This window comes from Alligator mississippiensis, chromosome 5, assembly GCF_030867095.1.
Source record: "Alligator mississippiensis isolate rAllMis1 chromosome 5, rAllMis1, whole genome shotgun sequence".
NCBI classification, from domain to species: Eukaryota; Metazoa; Chordata; order Crocodylia; family Alligatoridae; genus Alligator; species Alligator mississippiensis.
Genome location: NC_081828.1, coordinates 66,662,491 through 66,677,053, shown reverse-complemented (window position 1 = coordinate 66,677,053; position 14,563 = coordinate 66,662,491). Strand labels below are relative to the sequence as shown.

Genomic DNA, 14,563 nt, shown 5'->3' with positions numbered 1-14,563 from the left:
AAAGCAGCAGGTAGAAGTAGTGGGCAATCTGATTATTAGGCACAGATGGATTTGTGATGTCTGAGAGGACTGCATGGTGACTTGCCTGCTGGATGCAAAGGGAGTGGACCTCACGAGATGTGTATATAGGCTACTAGGAAGGACTGGAGAGAAGCCAGTGGTCATGTTCCAGATGGGTACCACTGACATGGCTAAGGGTGGCAGAAAGGTCCTGGAACCTAAATGTAGTCTGCTAGGTAGGAGGATGAAGTCCAGGACTTGCATGGTAGCATTCTCTGAAACAGTTCCAGAGCCACATGCAGGACCTGGGACACAGGCAAAGCTCAAGAGTCAATGCATGGCTTAGATGATAGTGCAGAGAGGAAGGGTTTAGGTTTATCAGAAATAGGGAGACCTTTGGAACAGGGGGAGTTGTACAGAAAGGGATGGTCTCCACCTAAGCCAAAACAGTACCACAAAGCTGGCATGTAACATAAAAAAAGATGGTAGAGAGGAGTTGTTTTTAAACTGAAAACAGGGAGAAAGCTGACAGGTCCAGAACAGCACACAGTTCATATTGACACATCCTATAGGGAGGAAACTATAAAAAAAAAAACAACCGGAATAAAAAAAGTGGAGGAAGGCACAAGCAAATACCTTTAATGAGTAAAACGCCACAAAGAAGTTGCCAACCAGGTAACAATAAAAAGCACACGTGCTTTTAAACTAATGCTAGAAGCCTCAGATCAAAGATGGGGGAACTTGATCACTTAGCAGTAAATAATGATACTGACATAATAGGTATCTCTGAAACATGGTGGAATAAGGAAAGTCAATGGGATACTGTAATGCCAAGATACAAATTATGCAAAATAACAGGGTAGGTGTACTGGTGGGGGAGTGGCACTCTACATCATAGACGACACTGAATCAAATAAGGTAGATTTTTCGACTGATAAGTACCATAGAATCTTTGTGGATAGAAATCCTGGGTTTCAATAGAAAAAAGTACATCTAGGGATATATATATTATTGACCCCCCAGACCAGGATGGCAGCCACAAGCTAGAAATACTAGAAGCAGCTGAGTGAGACTGTGGCAGCAGAAAACACCATAATAAGGGGGGAGTTCCACTATCTAGAAACAGACTGCGTCAATCTAACATCAAGCCAGAATGCATAGACCAAATATCTTGATGTTAAAAAAGACTGCTTCCTGAAGCAGTTAGTCCTGGAACCTATAAGAAGAAAGCCCATTCTTGACCCAGTCATAAGTAGTGCACAGGATTTGGTGCAACAGGTAAGTGTTAGTGAGCAGCTCAGCAATAGTTACCACAATGCAATTGGGTTTGACATCCATGTGGGAGGGAAGACAAGAAAATTTATCACAGTTGCCTTTAACTTTAAAAAGGAAGACTATAACAAAATGAGAAAGCTAGTTAGAAAGAAGTTAAAAGGTGTCCCCAAAGAGGGGAAGATCTTTTAAGCAGCATGGGAACAACTTAAGACCACCATATTAGAGGCAAAGAGCAAACGCATAATGCAAATTAAAAAAATGGAAAGCAGACCAAAAGAAAGCCAGCATGATGTAATGGTAGAGTTGCAGAGGCAACAAGCAGAAAAAAAAAGTTTCTTTTAATAAGTGGAAGTTAAATTCTAATGAGCAAAATAAAAAAAGAGCATAAATGCTGGCAAATCAAATATAAAACTGTAATAAGACAAGCTAAGAAAATTTGAGAAGAAACTTGCTAGAGACACAAAAAAGGCTCTAGAAGGGATGCAGAGAACTACAGGCCAATGAGCCTAGCTTCTGTTCCTGCAAAACTTGTAGAAACAATTAAAAAAAAAGAATTCTTCAGTACATGGGTGCACATGACTTGCTAGGAAGGAATCAACATAGCTTTGTCAAAAGGAAAGTATGCCTCACCAACCTATTAGTAAGGGTGCACCGATAGAGATTTTTTGGGCAATACCGATGGCCAATATTTAAGAAGCCATATTGGCCGATACCAATCTGATTCCGATAGCTTGGAGAGCAGCATCAGGCTGGTTAAGTCTGGTGTGGGGGAAGGGGTGGGGGAGGGAAGAGGCATGGAGGGGCAGATTGAGGCTCCCATGGTGAGGGAGGGAGTGGGGCTGAGGCAGGCACTGCTCAGCCGTGGCAGGCCAGAGCACAGGATGGAGCCCTGAACAATTCATCCAGGGGGCCGCTCCTGCCCTGCGTGCACCCCAGGAGGGCACAAGGGGCGTGTGCCCACAGATCTGCATGCGGGATGAAAGCAGGCTGTCGTTGTGGGCTGGGACCAGGGCTGTGGTTGGGGCAGGTGGCAGCGGCACTGGCACTGGGAGGGGACTATGGGGGAGGGGGCTGCAACCACCCCAAAATTTTCCTTAACCCCCCCCCCGTTGCTCCCTTCACAGTGCTGCTGCCACCCACCCTGAGCATAGACCTGGCTCAACACTCCAGCTGGGAAGAGCCTAGCACAGCTCACAGTGATAGCCCACCCCATCCCGTGTGCAGATCTGGGGGCACATGCCCCCCCATGCCCTCCCGGGCTGCATGCAGTGGCGGGAACTACCCCCCCCACGTCCCCCAGATGAGCCACACATGGCTTTGTCCCATGCCCTGCCCCATGCTGGCTGAGCAACACCTGCCCCTGACCCACTCCCTTCCTCACTGCAGGGGCCTCAATCTGCACCCCCCATGCCCCTTCCCTCCCTCTACCCCTTCCCCACAACATACCTACCAGCCAGATGCTGCTCTCCAAGCTACTTGGCGGTGCTCCCGGCCGCATGCATGCTGCAGCTGGGTGCATACACGGGGCATTTATCAGCCACGTTATTGGCCACATCAGGCAAAAAAAGCCGATTTCTAATACTGTCAATTTTCCCTCTATCAGTGCTGATCTGATATAGGACTGATGTATGGGTGCACCTCTACCTATTAGAGTTCTTTGAGTGTGTCAGTATACAGTTGGATCAGGGCAATCCAGTTTACATAGTACATTTGTACTTCCAAAAGCCTTTGACAAGGTCCCCTATCAGAGATAATTAAGGTAGGTAATCGTGGGATTACAGGAAACATTCCATTCATGGATTAGACATTGGCTCCAAGATAGAAAGCAAAGAATGAATACAAATGGTCAGTTTTCAGAATGGAAAGAAGTAACCAGTGGGGTCCCCCAGTACTCTTGAATATTCATAAATGATCTGAAAAAACAGGTGAGTCGCAAGGTGGCCAAATTTACTGATGACAGACAATTACTCAAAGTGGTAAAGACCAAGACAGATGAGGAACTTTAGAAGGATCTGGCATGATTAAGCAATTGGGCAGCTGAATGGCAAACTAAATTCAATTGATAAGTGTAAAGTGACGCATATGGGTAAAAATAACCCAAAATATACCTAAACTCTGATGGGCTCTACATTTAGCTGTTACAGAAAAGAGATCTGGGATGGCACACTAAAAATATCAGCTAAGCGCGCAGCAGCCATCAGAAAGGCAAACAAAATGTTACAGATTATTATGAATGGAACTGTAAACAAAATGGAAAATATCATTCTGCTCCTTTGTAAAGCCACAATGTGTCCAACTAGAGAAGGTACAAAGAAGGACAACAAGGATTATTAGTAGTATGAAGGCAGTTCCATATGAGTTCACAATTTAGAAAAGAGATGCTTGATGGAGGACATAAGTAGGGAGCTGCAGAAATCGCGATTTGGTGGAAATCATGAAATCTGGCATTGCCCACAAAAATCACAAAAAAAATATATAATTTACTGAAAATAAAATGCTGGCTCCCTAAGGGCTGCCCACATGAAGGAGGGCCCAAGATGGCTGCTGCTCCTGCCCCTCACTGCTGATTGGCTGAGAGGGCTGCCTGCAGTATAGCCCTACCCCTTCCCACCAGCCAGCAACAAGGGGCAGGGCCATATGATCAACAGCCCTCACAGCCAATCAGGGATGAGGAGCAGAGCCACCGGGGCCCCTTGGCCATTCAGAGGTGTGGGGGGCCCTGTCACAATTAGCCCACAAAAATGGCAGCCAGTCCTGAAATCTCCCTACAAAAACAGCCAGCCACTTCCACAGGTTAGGTAGGACCCTAATGATAAAGGTTTAGAAAACAGTAAATGGCAAAGAGAAAGTAAAGAGGGATTTATTATATACTTTCACAGTACAAAACTAGGGTCACAAAATGTGACTGGTAGGTAGCAAGTTTAAAACTGACAAATTAAGCTCTTTTTCATACAAGTTGTAATTAAAGTGCGAGACTCATTACCAGGGATCCTCATGTTTTCTATTTAAAAATCCCGAATTCTCCGATTTAAAAAAAAACCAACTCCAGCAGATTCTCTGATTAAAACCTCCAAAATCCATGTTTTTCCACAATTAAAATGAAATACCACTCTGTGTGTGTGTGTGTGTCTGTGTGTGTGTTCACAACAATGAAACAGAGATAATAATATAATAAAATAAATTCTACACTATAATAAAATAAGTTCTCCATACCTATAAATGCTGGCATTTGATTCTGGGTTTTTTATGGTTTTTATCATGGAAAAAATCAGAGCTCCTTCTGCCCCCTTTGCTCACTAGGACATGGGTCCAGCTGCAGCTGCCCACCTCCCTCTTCCCCCCCTTACACCCTGCTCTGTGGTGCTCAGCAGCCTTGATACGCCGTTGCCCCTCACTTCCAAGCCACAGCCCTGCTGGTATTCCTCACTCCTGACCCGTAGCTCCCCATTCCTGCCAGTACCCCTCACTCCCTACTCACAGCCCCCCATCCCCACCAGTGCCCCTCACTCTTGACCCACAGCCTCCCAACCAGTGACCCTCACTCTTGACCCACAGCTCCCCGTCCCTGCTGGTGCCCCTCACTCCTGACCTACAGCTCCCTGTTCCTGGCAGTGTCCCCCTCACTCCCAACTTGCAGTCCCCTACTCCACGTCCTTTCCTCCCCAGTGTTTACGGAAAGGAGTGGGTGTGTGGGGAAGTGTCTCAGGCACAGCAGGTATGCCTGACCATAGGTGATGTGTCAGGGAGGCATGGTGGCGCAGGTGTCCCCCCAGTTGTGTGTGCCTACAGCAGGCATGGGGCTGTAGCCTGGCTCCGACACACGTAGGAGCTGTCTCCATGGTCTGGCAGGAAGGACCCAGCTAAGGATGGCCACTGCTGCCAGGACCCCAACACCAGCTATGCCACCAGCAGCATGAAGAGTAACAGACCAGGAAGAAGCCATGATACCCTCACCTCCTCCCACCACCAGCTGCTTGAGCACTGGACCATGGCTCTACCCTGCTGCTATGGCCTGGCTGCCACTGCAGTTTCACTCAATTCACCCACACTGCCTCCCTCCCCACCTCCCCTCCGGAGTAGAGTCGAGCTGTGGCCTGAGGGGAGCAGTGACAGTGGCTGGGCCATGGTAGCAGGGTAGAGCTGTGGCCCAGAATGCAAGCAGCTGCCAGCGGGAGGTGAGGGCAGCATGCCCCCCTCGGTCTGTTACTCCTCATTCTGCTGGCAGTGATAGGGCCTGGTGGCAGCAATGAGTCACAGTGCCCCAATCCACCCTCCCATGCCAGGTCCCACCTACTGGGCCACAGAAGTAGCTCCTGCTCAGGCTGGTCCAGCCAGGCTACAGCCTGTGTCCACTGTATGCACACAAATCAGAGGGGCCTGTGCCCACCTATGACTGCCCCCCCCCGGACACATCACCTATGTCCCCTCACCCCGGAAACACCTATACCCCCTATGCCCCCTGCTCCCCCACCCTACCTATGCCCCCACCATAGGCCGACCTGCAAGGAGCTGCAGGAGGTGCTCTCCAATACACTGCCTGACTGTTACATTCATGTGTGCACATGCACATGCACCTGACACCCCCTGCCTGTGATCGTCCTGCTCCTGCTCCCCCACAGCCTGAAGCGGCCCCTAGCAGGCTGAAACTCTGCCAGCCTGCAAGAGGAAACCCATGGTTTCCCACATTTTTCTCCTTTAAGGGAGAAAATCCATGTTTTTCCATGACAAATGGAAAACCTGGATCCCTGCTCATTAACACCAGATACTGTATAAGCTGACAGGTTAGCCAGACTCAAAAAAAGGACTGAAAAAATTATTGGAGAAAAGGGGTATCAGTAGCTATTGTGCACAGGGGTCAGTGATGCAGCTTCTGAATCAGAACTTCAATTGCTAGACCTTAAACACTGGATACTGCAAATGAGAGGAACAATGGATATAACCCAGTTCACTCTCCCTTTCAGCATCCACTCTCTGCCACTGTGTGACACAGGATACTGGCTAAGATGGGCCTATAGTCTGATCCAGGAAATGGTAATTCTTATGTCCTGATGAGAAACAGAAAACACAGACTTTCACTATGAAGTATACAAACACTAGGCATTATGATTAGCTCCAAGTATAATAAGAGGAAGTGGATGTTTAACATCAGCAAATTAGAAACTCCATAAAGTGTCCAATTGGAGTTCATTTACCAAGCATGTTCTTGACTGTCTTCTGATGACCAGACATTGCTATTTTAATCTCCAAGTCTGCTATTGAACAGAAGGCAAGAATAAAAAACTTTATTTCAAGGAAGGGACATCTAAATTCTAGCATGCAGCTTATGGGTTTCTTCCAGTCCTTCTGCCAGTTTCTTTCCATCATACTTTCTTCTAGTGGCTACTACCTATCACTTTATCTCTGCGTGTAAAAGAACAGCTGTGAGCTAGCTGGATGAAAACATTCAAACACATCCCATTCTCTTGCCCAGGAATTAGAAAAGTCAATTTCCCTACATGCTTCACCTCCAGTAATCAGCGAAATGGCAGTTACAAGTTTACTGCCAGTAAAGCTTCTTTATAAGATAGTGTGCCAATATTGTCACCATAATTTGAATTCAACCTTTTGTATGTTATACACATTACATGTTTATCCAGTGTCTTATTAGATTTTCTTCATTTGTTTGAAGTAGAAAACTGGCCTGCTGTCTCTGACATGACCTGCTTTTAAAAAGGGTTTACCTTATAATTAAATATATCAATATTCTGCACTGGTCCAGTCCTGCAGGGAGCAAACCAGGAAAGCCAAGGCTGCAATGGAACTCCAACTAGCTTCGAGTATCAAGGACAATAAAAAGTCCTTTTTTCAGATATGTGGGGAGCCAGAGGAAAAGCAAGGGCAACATTGGACACCTGCTAAACCAGAAGGGACAACTGACGCCCAGGAAAAAGCCAACCTATTAAATGGGTACTTTGCGTTGGTATTTCATCAGTCCCATGGGATGCCCGTGCCCACTACGGGACGGGGAGGTCCAGGTGAGGGAGATCCCCTGCCCTCCATCAATGCTGACCTCGTGAAGGAACACCTTGAGATGCTAGATACCTTCAAGTCAACAGGCCCTGACAATCTACACCCCAGGGTACTCAAGGAGCTGGCGAGCATCATAGCCCAGCCTCTGGCACAGACCTTTGAGAACTCCTGGCACTCTGGTGCAGTGCCCGAAGACTGGAAGAAGGCCAATATCATGCCTATCTTTAAGGGAGGAAAGTGGATCCAGCAAACTAAAGGCCCATCAGCCTGACCTCTATCCTGGGGAAGGGCTTAGAAAAGTTTATTAAAGAAGACATCCTTAATGGACTGGCCGACGCCAACATCCTGAGGGATAGCCAGCACGGGTTTGTTGCAGGTAGGTCTTGCTTGACCAATCTCATTTCCTTCTATGACCAGGTGACCTATCACCTGGACAAGGGAGAAGAGATTGATGTCATATATCTTGACTTCAAAAAAGCCTTTGATCTGGTATCCCATGATCACCTCTTGGCAAAACTGGCCAATTGTGGCCTTGGGTCCACCACGATCCGCTGGCTGGGAAACTGGCTCCGTGGTCGGACCCAGAGGGTAGTAATTGACAGAAGTCAATTGTCACGGTGCCCTGTGACCAGTGGGGTCCACCAAGGTTCTGTCCTTGGACCCATATTGTTCAACATCTTCATTAATGTGGACACTGGAGTCAGAAGCAGACTGGCCAAGTTCGCCAATGACACCAAACTTTGGGGCCAAGCATCCACACCTGAAGACAGGAGGGAGATCCAGGCTGACCTAGACAGGCTCAGCAAATGGGTGGACGAGAACCTGATGGTGTTTAACACTGAAAAATGCCAGGTTCTCCACCTTGGGAGGAAAAACCTGCAGCATTCTTATAGGCTTGGCAGTGTTATACTGGCTAGCACTATGTAAGAAAGAGACTTGGGGGTCATCATTGACCACGAGATGAACATGAGCCTGCAATGCGACGCTGCGGCTAGTAAAGCAACCAAAATGCTGGCTTGCATCCATAGATGCTTCTCAATCAAATCCCAGGACGTCATTCTCCCCTTGTACTCGGCCTTGGTGAGGCCACAGCTGGAGTACTGCGTCCAGTTTTGGGCTCCACAATTCAAAAAGGATGTGGAGAAGCTTGAGAGAGTCCAAAGAAGAACCATGCGCATGATCAGAGGTCAGGAAAACAGACCTTACAACGACAGGCTAAGGGCTATGGGGCTCTTTAACCTGGAAAAGCGCAGGCTCGGGGGTGATCTGATGGCCACCTATAAGTTTATCTGGGGTGACCATCAGTATCTGGGAAAACATTTGTTCACCAGAGCGCCCCGAGGGATGATGAGGTCAAACAGTTATAAACTACTGCAAGACCGTTTCAGGCTGGACATAAGGAAGAATTTATTTACTGTCCAAGCCCCCAAGGTCTGGAACAGCCTGCCATCGGAGGTGTTTAAAACAGCTACATTGAAAACCTTCAAGAAAAAAAATGGATGCTTATCTTGCTGGGATCCTATGACCCCAGCTGACTTCCTGCCTTTGGGTGGTGGGTTGGACTCGATGATCTTCCGAGATTCCTTCCAGCCCTAATGTCTATGAAATCTATGAATATAAATCTTTAAGCATACCCTGTACATGACAGAATACATTTCATCCCTATCTGCTGTCAATATGAAAAAAATATATATCAGTAAGTCTTTACCTTAAGAAGATCTATTTCTTTGATGCAGTCAGCACGGGCTTTGGCATCCATTAAATCAAAAATCTAAACACCAAAAAGACAAAAGACATTTTATTAGATAACAGAACACCATAAACAGTAATCACCATTATTTATTATTGTATAGTGCCCCAAAGTAAGCTTGAGACATTCATGGAAAAACAAAGCATGGCAAGAAGAAATGAATTTATACAAATTTAAGCATGGAGGTCACATACAAGCATAAATTGACCCATTACTACATCTTTCTTTCAGAAACCTTAAAGCAAAACAACTGTTATTAGTCCTAATTTAATTTTCTCACTTTTTTGTAATGAAAACAAAGATTTCTATACTCAATTGCATTCTTCTCCAGCAAATATAAAATAGTATCTACATTACAAGAGTTTGTTATATAATAATAAGTCCAAGAACATTTTTCCACAAATCAAGCCACTAGTTCCTGAGCATGAAACAATTCTATTAGCAAAAGCACATATGCTAAACAAATGAAAGTTACTGGACAGCAGTTTAATGTTCCAATAAAAACAAAGTGTAATTAGCTGGAAAACGCATTGCATCACCTCTCTCTCACTCATATTTCCTCTCCATTCTTAACTCCCTTCTTTTTCTTCTCAGACTGATTGCTAAGCTACAGCATCAGCAGATAACTTTAAATCTTTTCACTCTTCTACTGGCATCCATTACAATTCCAGGTTGGGTCCTTTGCTCTCTCCAATCTGAGCTCTCACATTAACCCTAAAGATTCTATTACCACCTTTATATATTTACTGGCATAGGCAGATCTACCCTAATCTCTGCCATTCAAGACCACATTAACATTCCAATTTCCTATCCCTGCCATGATGTGGCGAGTTCACTCTCTCCAGTGTGGAACTTCCCTTTCCTGGCAGCTCTACACTGACTTGCTCTATTTCACCAACCAGACTTTTTCCAATCTCTCAGGATCATAAACTTACTTCAGCCTCTTTCCAGTCACCTTCAATTTTTCTGAAAAGTTGTCTTCAGTTTGTTACATTGCAAACTATCCAGCGACTCACACTACACCTACGTAATTCTTATATTAATCTGCTCTATTATTTTTGTGAAATTATTTTTTTCTGATTTATATCAGCTCATTACTTTTCATCTCTTTCTACATGCTTCAAAAAAAAAAAAAAAAAAAAAAAAAAAAAAAAAGGCTGTGTTATGTACTCTCAAGGTCATTGTGGCCTGTTTAATCAAAATGAGCATATTCCAAAGTTGCAAGCTTTTTACAAAGACTGCCCTGTTTCCAGCTATAAAAATCTAGGGACTGCCTCATTAAAGGTGACCTGAATTGCGAAATAAAAGTATTTGGAGAGAGATAATGTTTAAGAAAAGGTGGATTCTAAGCCAGCAAAACTCAACATCCCAAAAAGAGCACAATCAAAAACCAATGTACTATTTCTGGCACTAATAAAATACGAAATTTAGCAACATGTGACTACTTGGCCACAGAGAATTCTTCATTTGAGATGCAATAGTCTACAGTATGCAAATCAATCCTCGACCCCCAAAAAAGAAATCTAAGAATCCTAGAGGTTTTAACTCAAAGTATTGGTTCTCAGAGAAGATACAGGCTGTATTAGTTATCTCCCTTGGAACCCTGAGAATCAATCTTCTGTCCTTAAAAGTAAGGTGGATATGGAGTTAACCTCAAGAAAAAGATAGTACTTTCAAGTTTATTATAAAAAACCAAACTGTATCAGAAAAAACAGCAGAAAAATAGAGGGTAAAAACCAGGAAGAAGCCTCTCAATTGCTTGTTTATTAATGCTAGGATGATGGGAAATATACTGAGTTAGAGGTGATTGATAATTCAAGGTGGAGATTATGGCTGACAATAAAAACACAGCAGGCTAAATCAAATGAATGGAATGTTAACACTAAGAATAACAATTTCAGATGTACCCGAGACAGAAATGTGGCACTAGTAGAAATGCATTAGTCGCCGTAAGTATTAAAAAGCAAACCAATACCGATGGGAAGGAGTCTGAGTCAAGATTAAACACCTGAATAGTAAAGCAGAAGTTGTAGTCTGCATCTGTTATAGATCTCAAAACCCGAATGAAGAAACCAATTTTATTTAATCACCTTAACATTAGACTAAAGACCTAAAAATTAGTTGGCATAGAAAACTGTAGTGATTCAGTTATCTTCTGGGAAGCATAAAAATGTTCAACTCAGTCACTAATGGAACTTCTGAAACATGTTAAAGGGTAGTACATAAAAAAGAGAAAATCCTGGGACAAGCTGGAGCCTACTGCAGACAGATAATAACAAACTTGAAAAAACACACATGGAAAATCTTAGAAAAATATTATTTTTAAAAAGTCATAGTTTCATAGTAGCTAGGGTCAGGAGGGACCTGAACAGATCATCTAGCCTGACCCCCTGCCACAGGCAGGAATGAATGCTGGGTTCACAAGACCCCAGACAGGTGATCATCCAACTTCCTCTTGAATTTGCCCAAGGTAGGGGTGAGGACCACTTCCCTGGGAAGTTGGTCCCAAATTTTGGCCACCAACTGTAAAATATTGCCTTCTGATCTCTAACCTAAACCTATTCTCCATCAGCTTATTATCATTGTTCCTTGTCACCCCAGGTGGTGCTGGGGAGAAAAGGGCTCTGCCTATTTGCTGTTGATCTCCTCTGATGAGTTTGTAGGCAGCCACCAGGTCCCCCCTCAGCCTCCTCTTGCTGAGGCTGAACAGGTTCAGTTCCCCCAGTCTCCTCTCGTAGGGCCTGTCCTGCTGCCCTCTCACCAAGTGGGTGGCCTCCTCTGAACCCTTTCCAGGCCGGCCACATCCCTTTTGCAGTGCGGCACCCAGTACTGGACGCAGTATCAGGATGCCTTCTTCATTTTCACTGCACCACAGTTCCCTGTGGAGATATTCACAGTTGATACAGTTGAGAAAAAGACCCTAAAGTTTAGCCCAATTCAAAGCCTGCTCAGGATCAAGGAAATATAGTACTCTTTATAGCCATAAAAGATACTCTGGTCCTATGAGTATCTGCTATTCCAAGTTAACAGAACAGATGTTACTAAGTTTCCTGCAACTACAGTATTGGTGAAATCAGAAGGCACAGACATTTAAAGCCATCAGTATATCCTTTGTTTTCTTTTGAACATCTCTCCTGTAACAAAGAGTTTGAGATAGACCCACATCTACTGTTTCCTTTTGAAAAGGAATCATTCCCCTCCATCCTCAAGTTGCAATTTAAAAAAAGCTGAAACCTTGAGGGATAATGAAAAGAACAATGATTATCCTTACTAACAGGAAACAATTGAAAAGTACAAGTACGGTATAAGATTTAAACTGTCCAAGAAGTCATGAGAGAAGAGAAAAAACAGACAGGTAAGCTTGTGATTTGAAGAAATCTAGAGTTTATGAATTTGGTGATGCCCATAAGGGATTCAAAATTAGTCGCAATTCATTTTGATGCACTAACTTACAGTCCATTTTTTGGTTTTACCTCAAATTCTACTTTGGAATTTGCTTTTCATTCGCCCCTTCTCCCATCAGCTAATATTAACCCATTAAGATGAAATCAAAAGAAGACTGCAGCGCTGGTACCATCGCAAAGGCTTCGGCTTCTTTGACCACAGTCTGCACTTCAGAGGTGGAGGCACTGGTCCGCTGGAAAGGGACGGCCCTCCACCTCACTCCAGTGGGGAAGAAGCTCTTCTCAGCCAGACTAACCGACCTACTTAACAGGGCTTTAAACGAAGCTCGCTGGGGAATGGGCAGACAACCACCAATGCAAGCCCACCAAGTGACAACTGCAGAATTAGTAAGTCATGCAGCACAAGGGACACGCATGAATTCCCAAAAGAATTCACTCCTACCCCAGAGCCCAGGGACAGGACTCTTCTAGGAGTGCTGAGAAACCTAGGACCTCCAATGGCAGGCTTACTTGCCTGCACACAAATGCCAGGAGCCTGAGAAACAAACAAGAGGAACTGGCCCTCCTGTTAAATTAAAATCAATATGTTCTCATAGGAATAACAGAGACCTGGTGGGACTCCACCTATGACTGGACCACAGGTATTGATGGCTATACCCTGTACAGGAGGGATTGTGTTGCTAAAAAGGGCGGAGGTGTAGCTCTCTGTGAAGGAACAGTACACTTCCCTACAAGTGGAGTTTGGTACCCAAGAAGGATGACTCGAGACCCTGTGGGTCAGATTACAGGAAGGAACATGGTGAAGTGGATATATTGGTAGGAGTCTACTACAGACCTCCTAACCAAGAGGAAGATCTTGACTACACATTCACAGGGGAACTGGCAGAGGCTACATGTGCTCAGTACATGGTTGTCATGGGTGACTTACAACTGACATCTCATGGGAGGAGCACTATGCCAAATCTGACCAGTCACGTAGCTTTCACACCTGCGTTGATGAACTCTACTCGTCTCAAGAAGCCTATGGGCCAAATAGAGGTAAGGCTCTCCTGCATCTGGTACTAGACCAGGCTTGTCCACCATATGGCCTGCGGGCCACCATGCGGCCCTCCAAGCTGTTTCCTGAGGCCCAAAGTGCTGCGACAGGAAACGAAAGTAAAATGCTGTACTTTTGTTTTGGGGGGGGGAGGGGGGGGTGTGATGTGATACCACTTCCTGTGAGGTCTTTGAATAGGGCTCTCTGGCCCGCTGGGTGATAAAAAGTTCATGATCCGGTCCCACATTCAAAAAGGTTGGACAACCCCGTACTGGACAAAGGGGATGATCTAGTGAGTGACCTGAGAATTGAAGGGAAGCTGGTAAACAGTGACCATGATTTGATCACTTTATCCATCGCAAAGCTGGCAAATCAGTCAGCAATGCAGACAACCTTGACTTTAAGAAAACTGGCTTTCATAAGCTCAGGAGGCTGGCTATTGAGGCCCTGAGAAACCAGGATCTAACGCAGAGGGGATTCCACGATGTGTGGTCTCTCCTTAAGGTTGCAATCCTTGAAGCACAAGGAAAGTCCATCCCAGCCCGTAAGAAAGGTAGCAAAAGGGCAGGATGACCCCTATGGATAAATATGGGACTCATGGACCTCCTGCATCTGAAAAGAGAAGCCTATAAGGGTTAGAAGTCAGGTAACATAACCAAGGAGGATTATTCGATACCGGCCCACACCTGTAGGGAGCAAACTAGGAAAGCCAAAGCTGAAACTGAACTCAAATTGACTACAGGAATCAAAAACAAAAAAAAGTCCTTCAGATACATGGGTAGTTAGAAGAAAAACAAAGACAACATTGGACACTTGCTAAACCAAATCCGGCAGCTAACAACCGACACCTAGGACAAAGCTAATCTCCTCAACAATTACTTTGCGTTGGTCTTCCACCAGCCCAAGGGGATCACCCCACCAAACAAAATGCAAGATTGTCAGTGTGTGGGTGAATACACGCCCATTATTGGCAAAGATCTCATGAGGGGACACCTTGAGAGGCTGGACATCCATAAGTCAGCTGACCCGGATGGAATGCACCCAAGAGTGTTAAAAGAACTGGCAGACAACATAGTGCAGCCAATGGCA

At 45.1% G+C, this 14,563-nt stretch overlaps 1 protein-coding gene across 7 annotated transcripts in view; it reads right to left on the bottom strand.

The window, feature by feature from the left end:
* Nucleotides 1-14,563, bottom strand: part of NEK7 (NIMA related kinase 7) — a 136,795-nt gene that overhangs the window by 68,611 nt on the left and 53,621 nt on the right. For all 7 annotated transcript variants that reach the window (XM_019491189.2, XM_019491191.2, XM_059728435.1 and 4 more), the window contains exon 4: nucleotides 8,993-9,055. In XM_019491189.2, coding sequence (XP_019346734.1) covers nucleotides 8,993-9,055 — 63 coding nt within the window. The remainder of the gene's footprint in view (nucleotides 1-8,992; nucleotides 9,056-14,563) is intronic.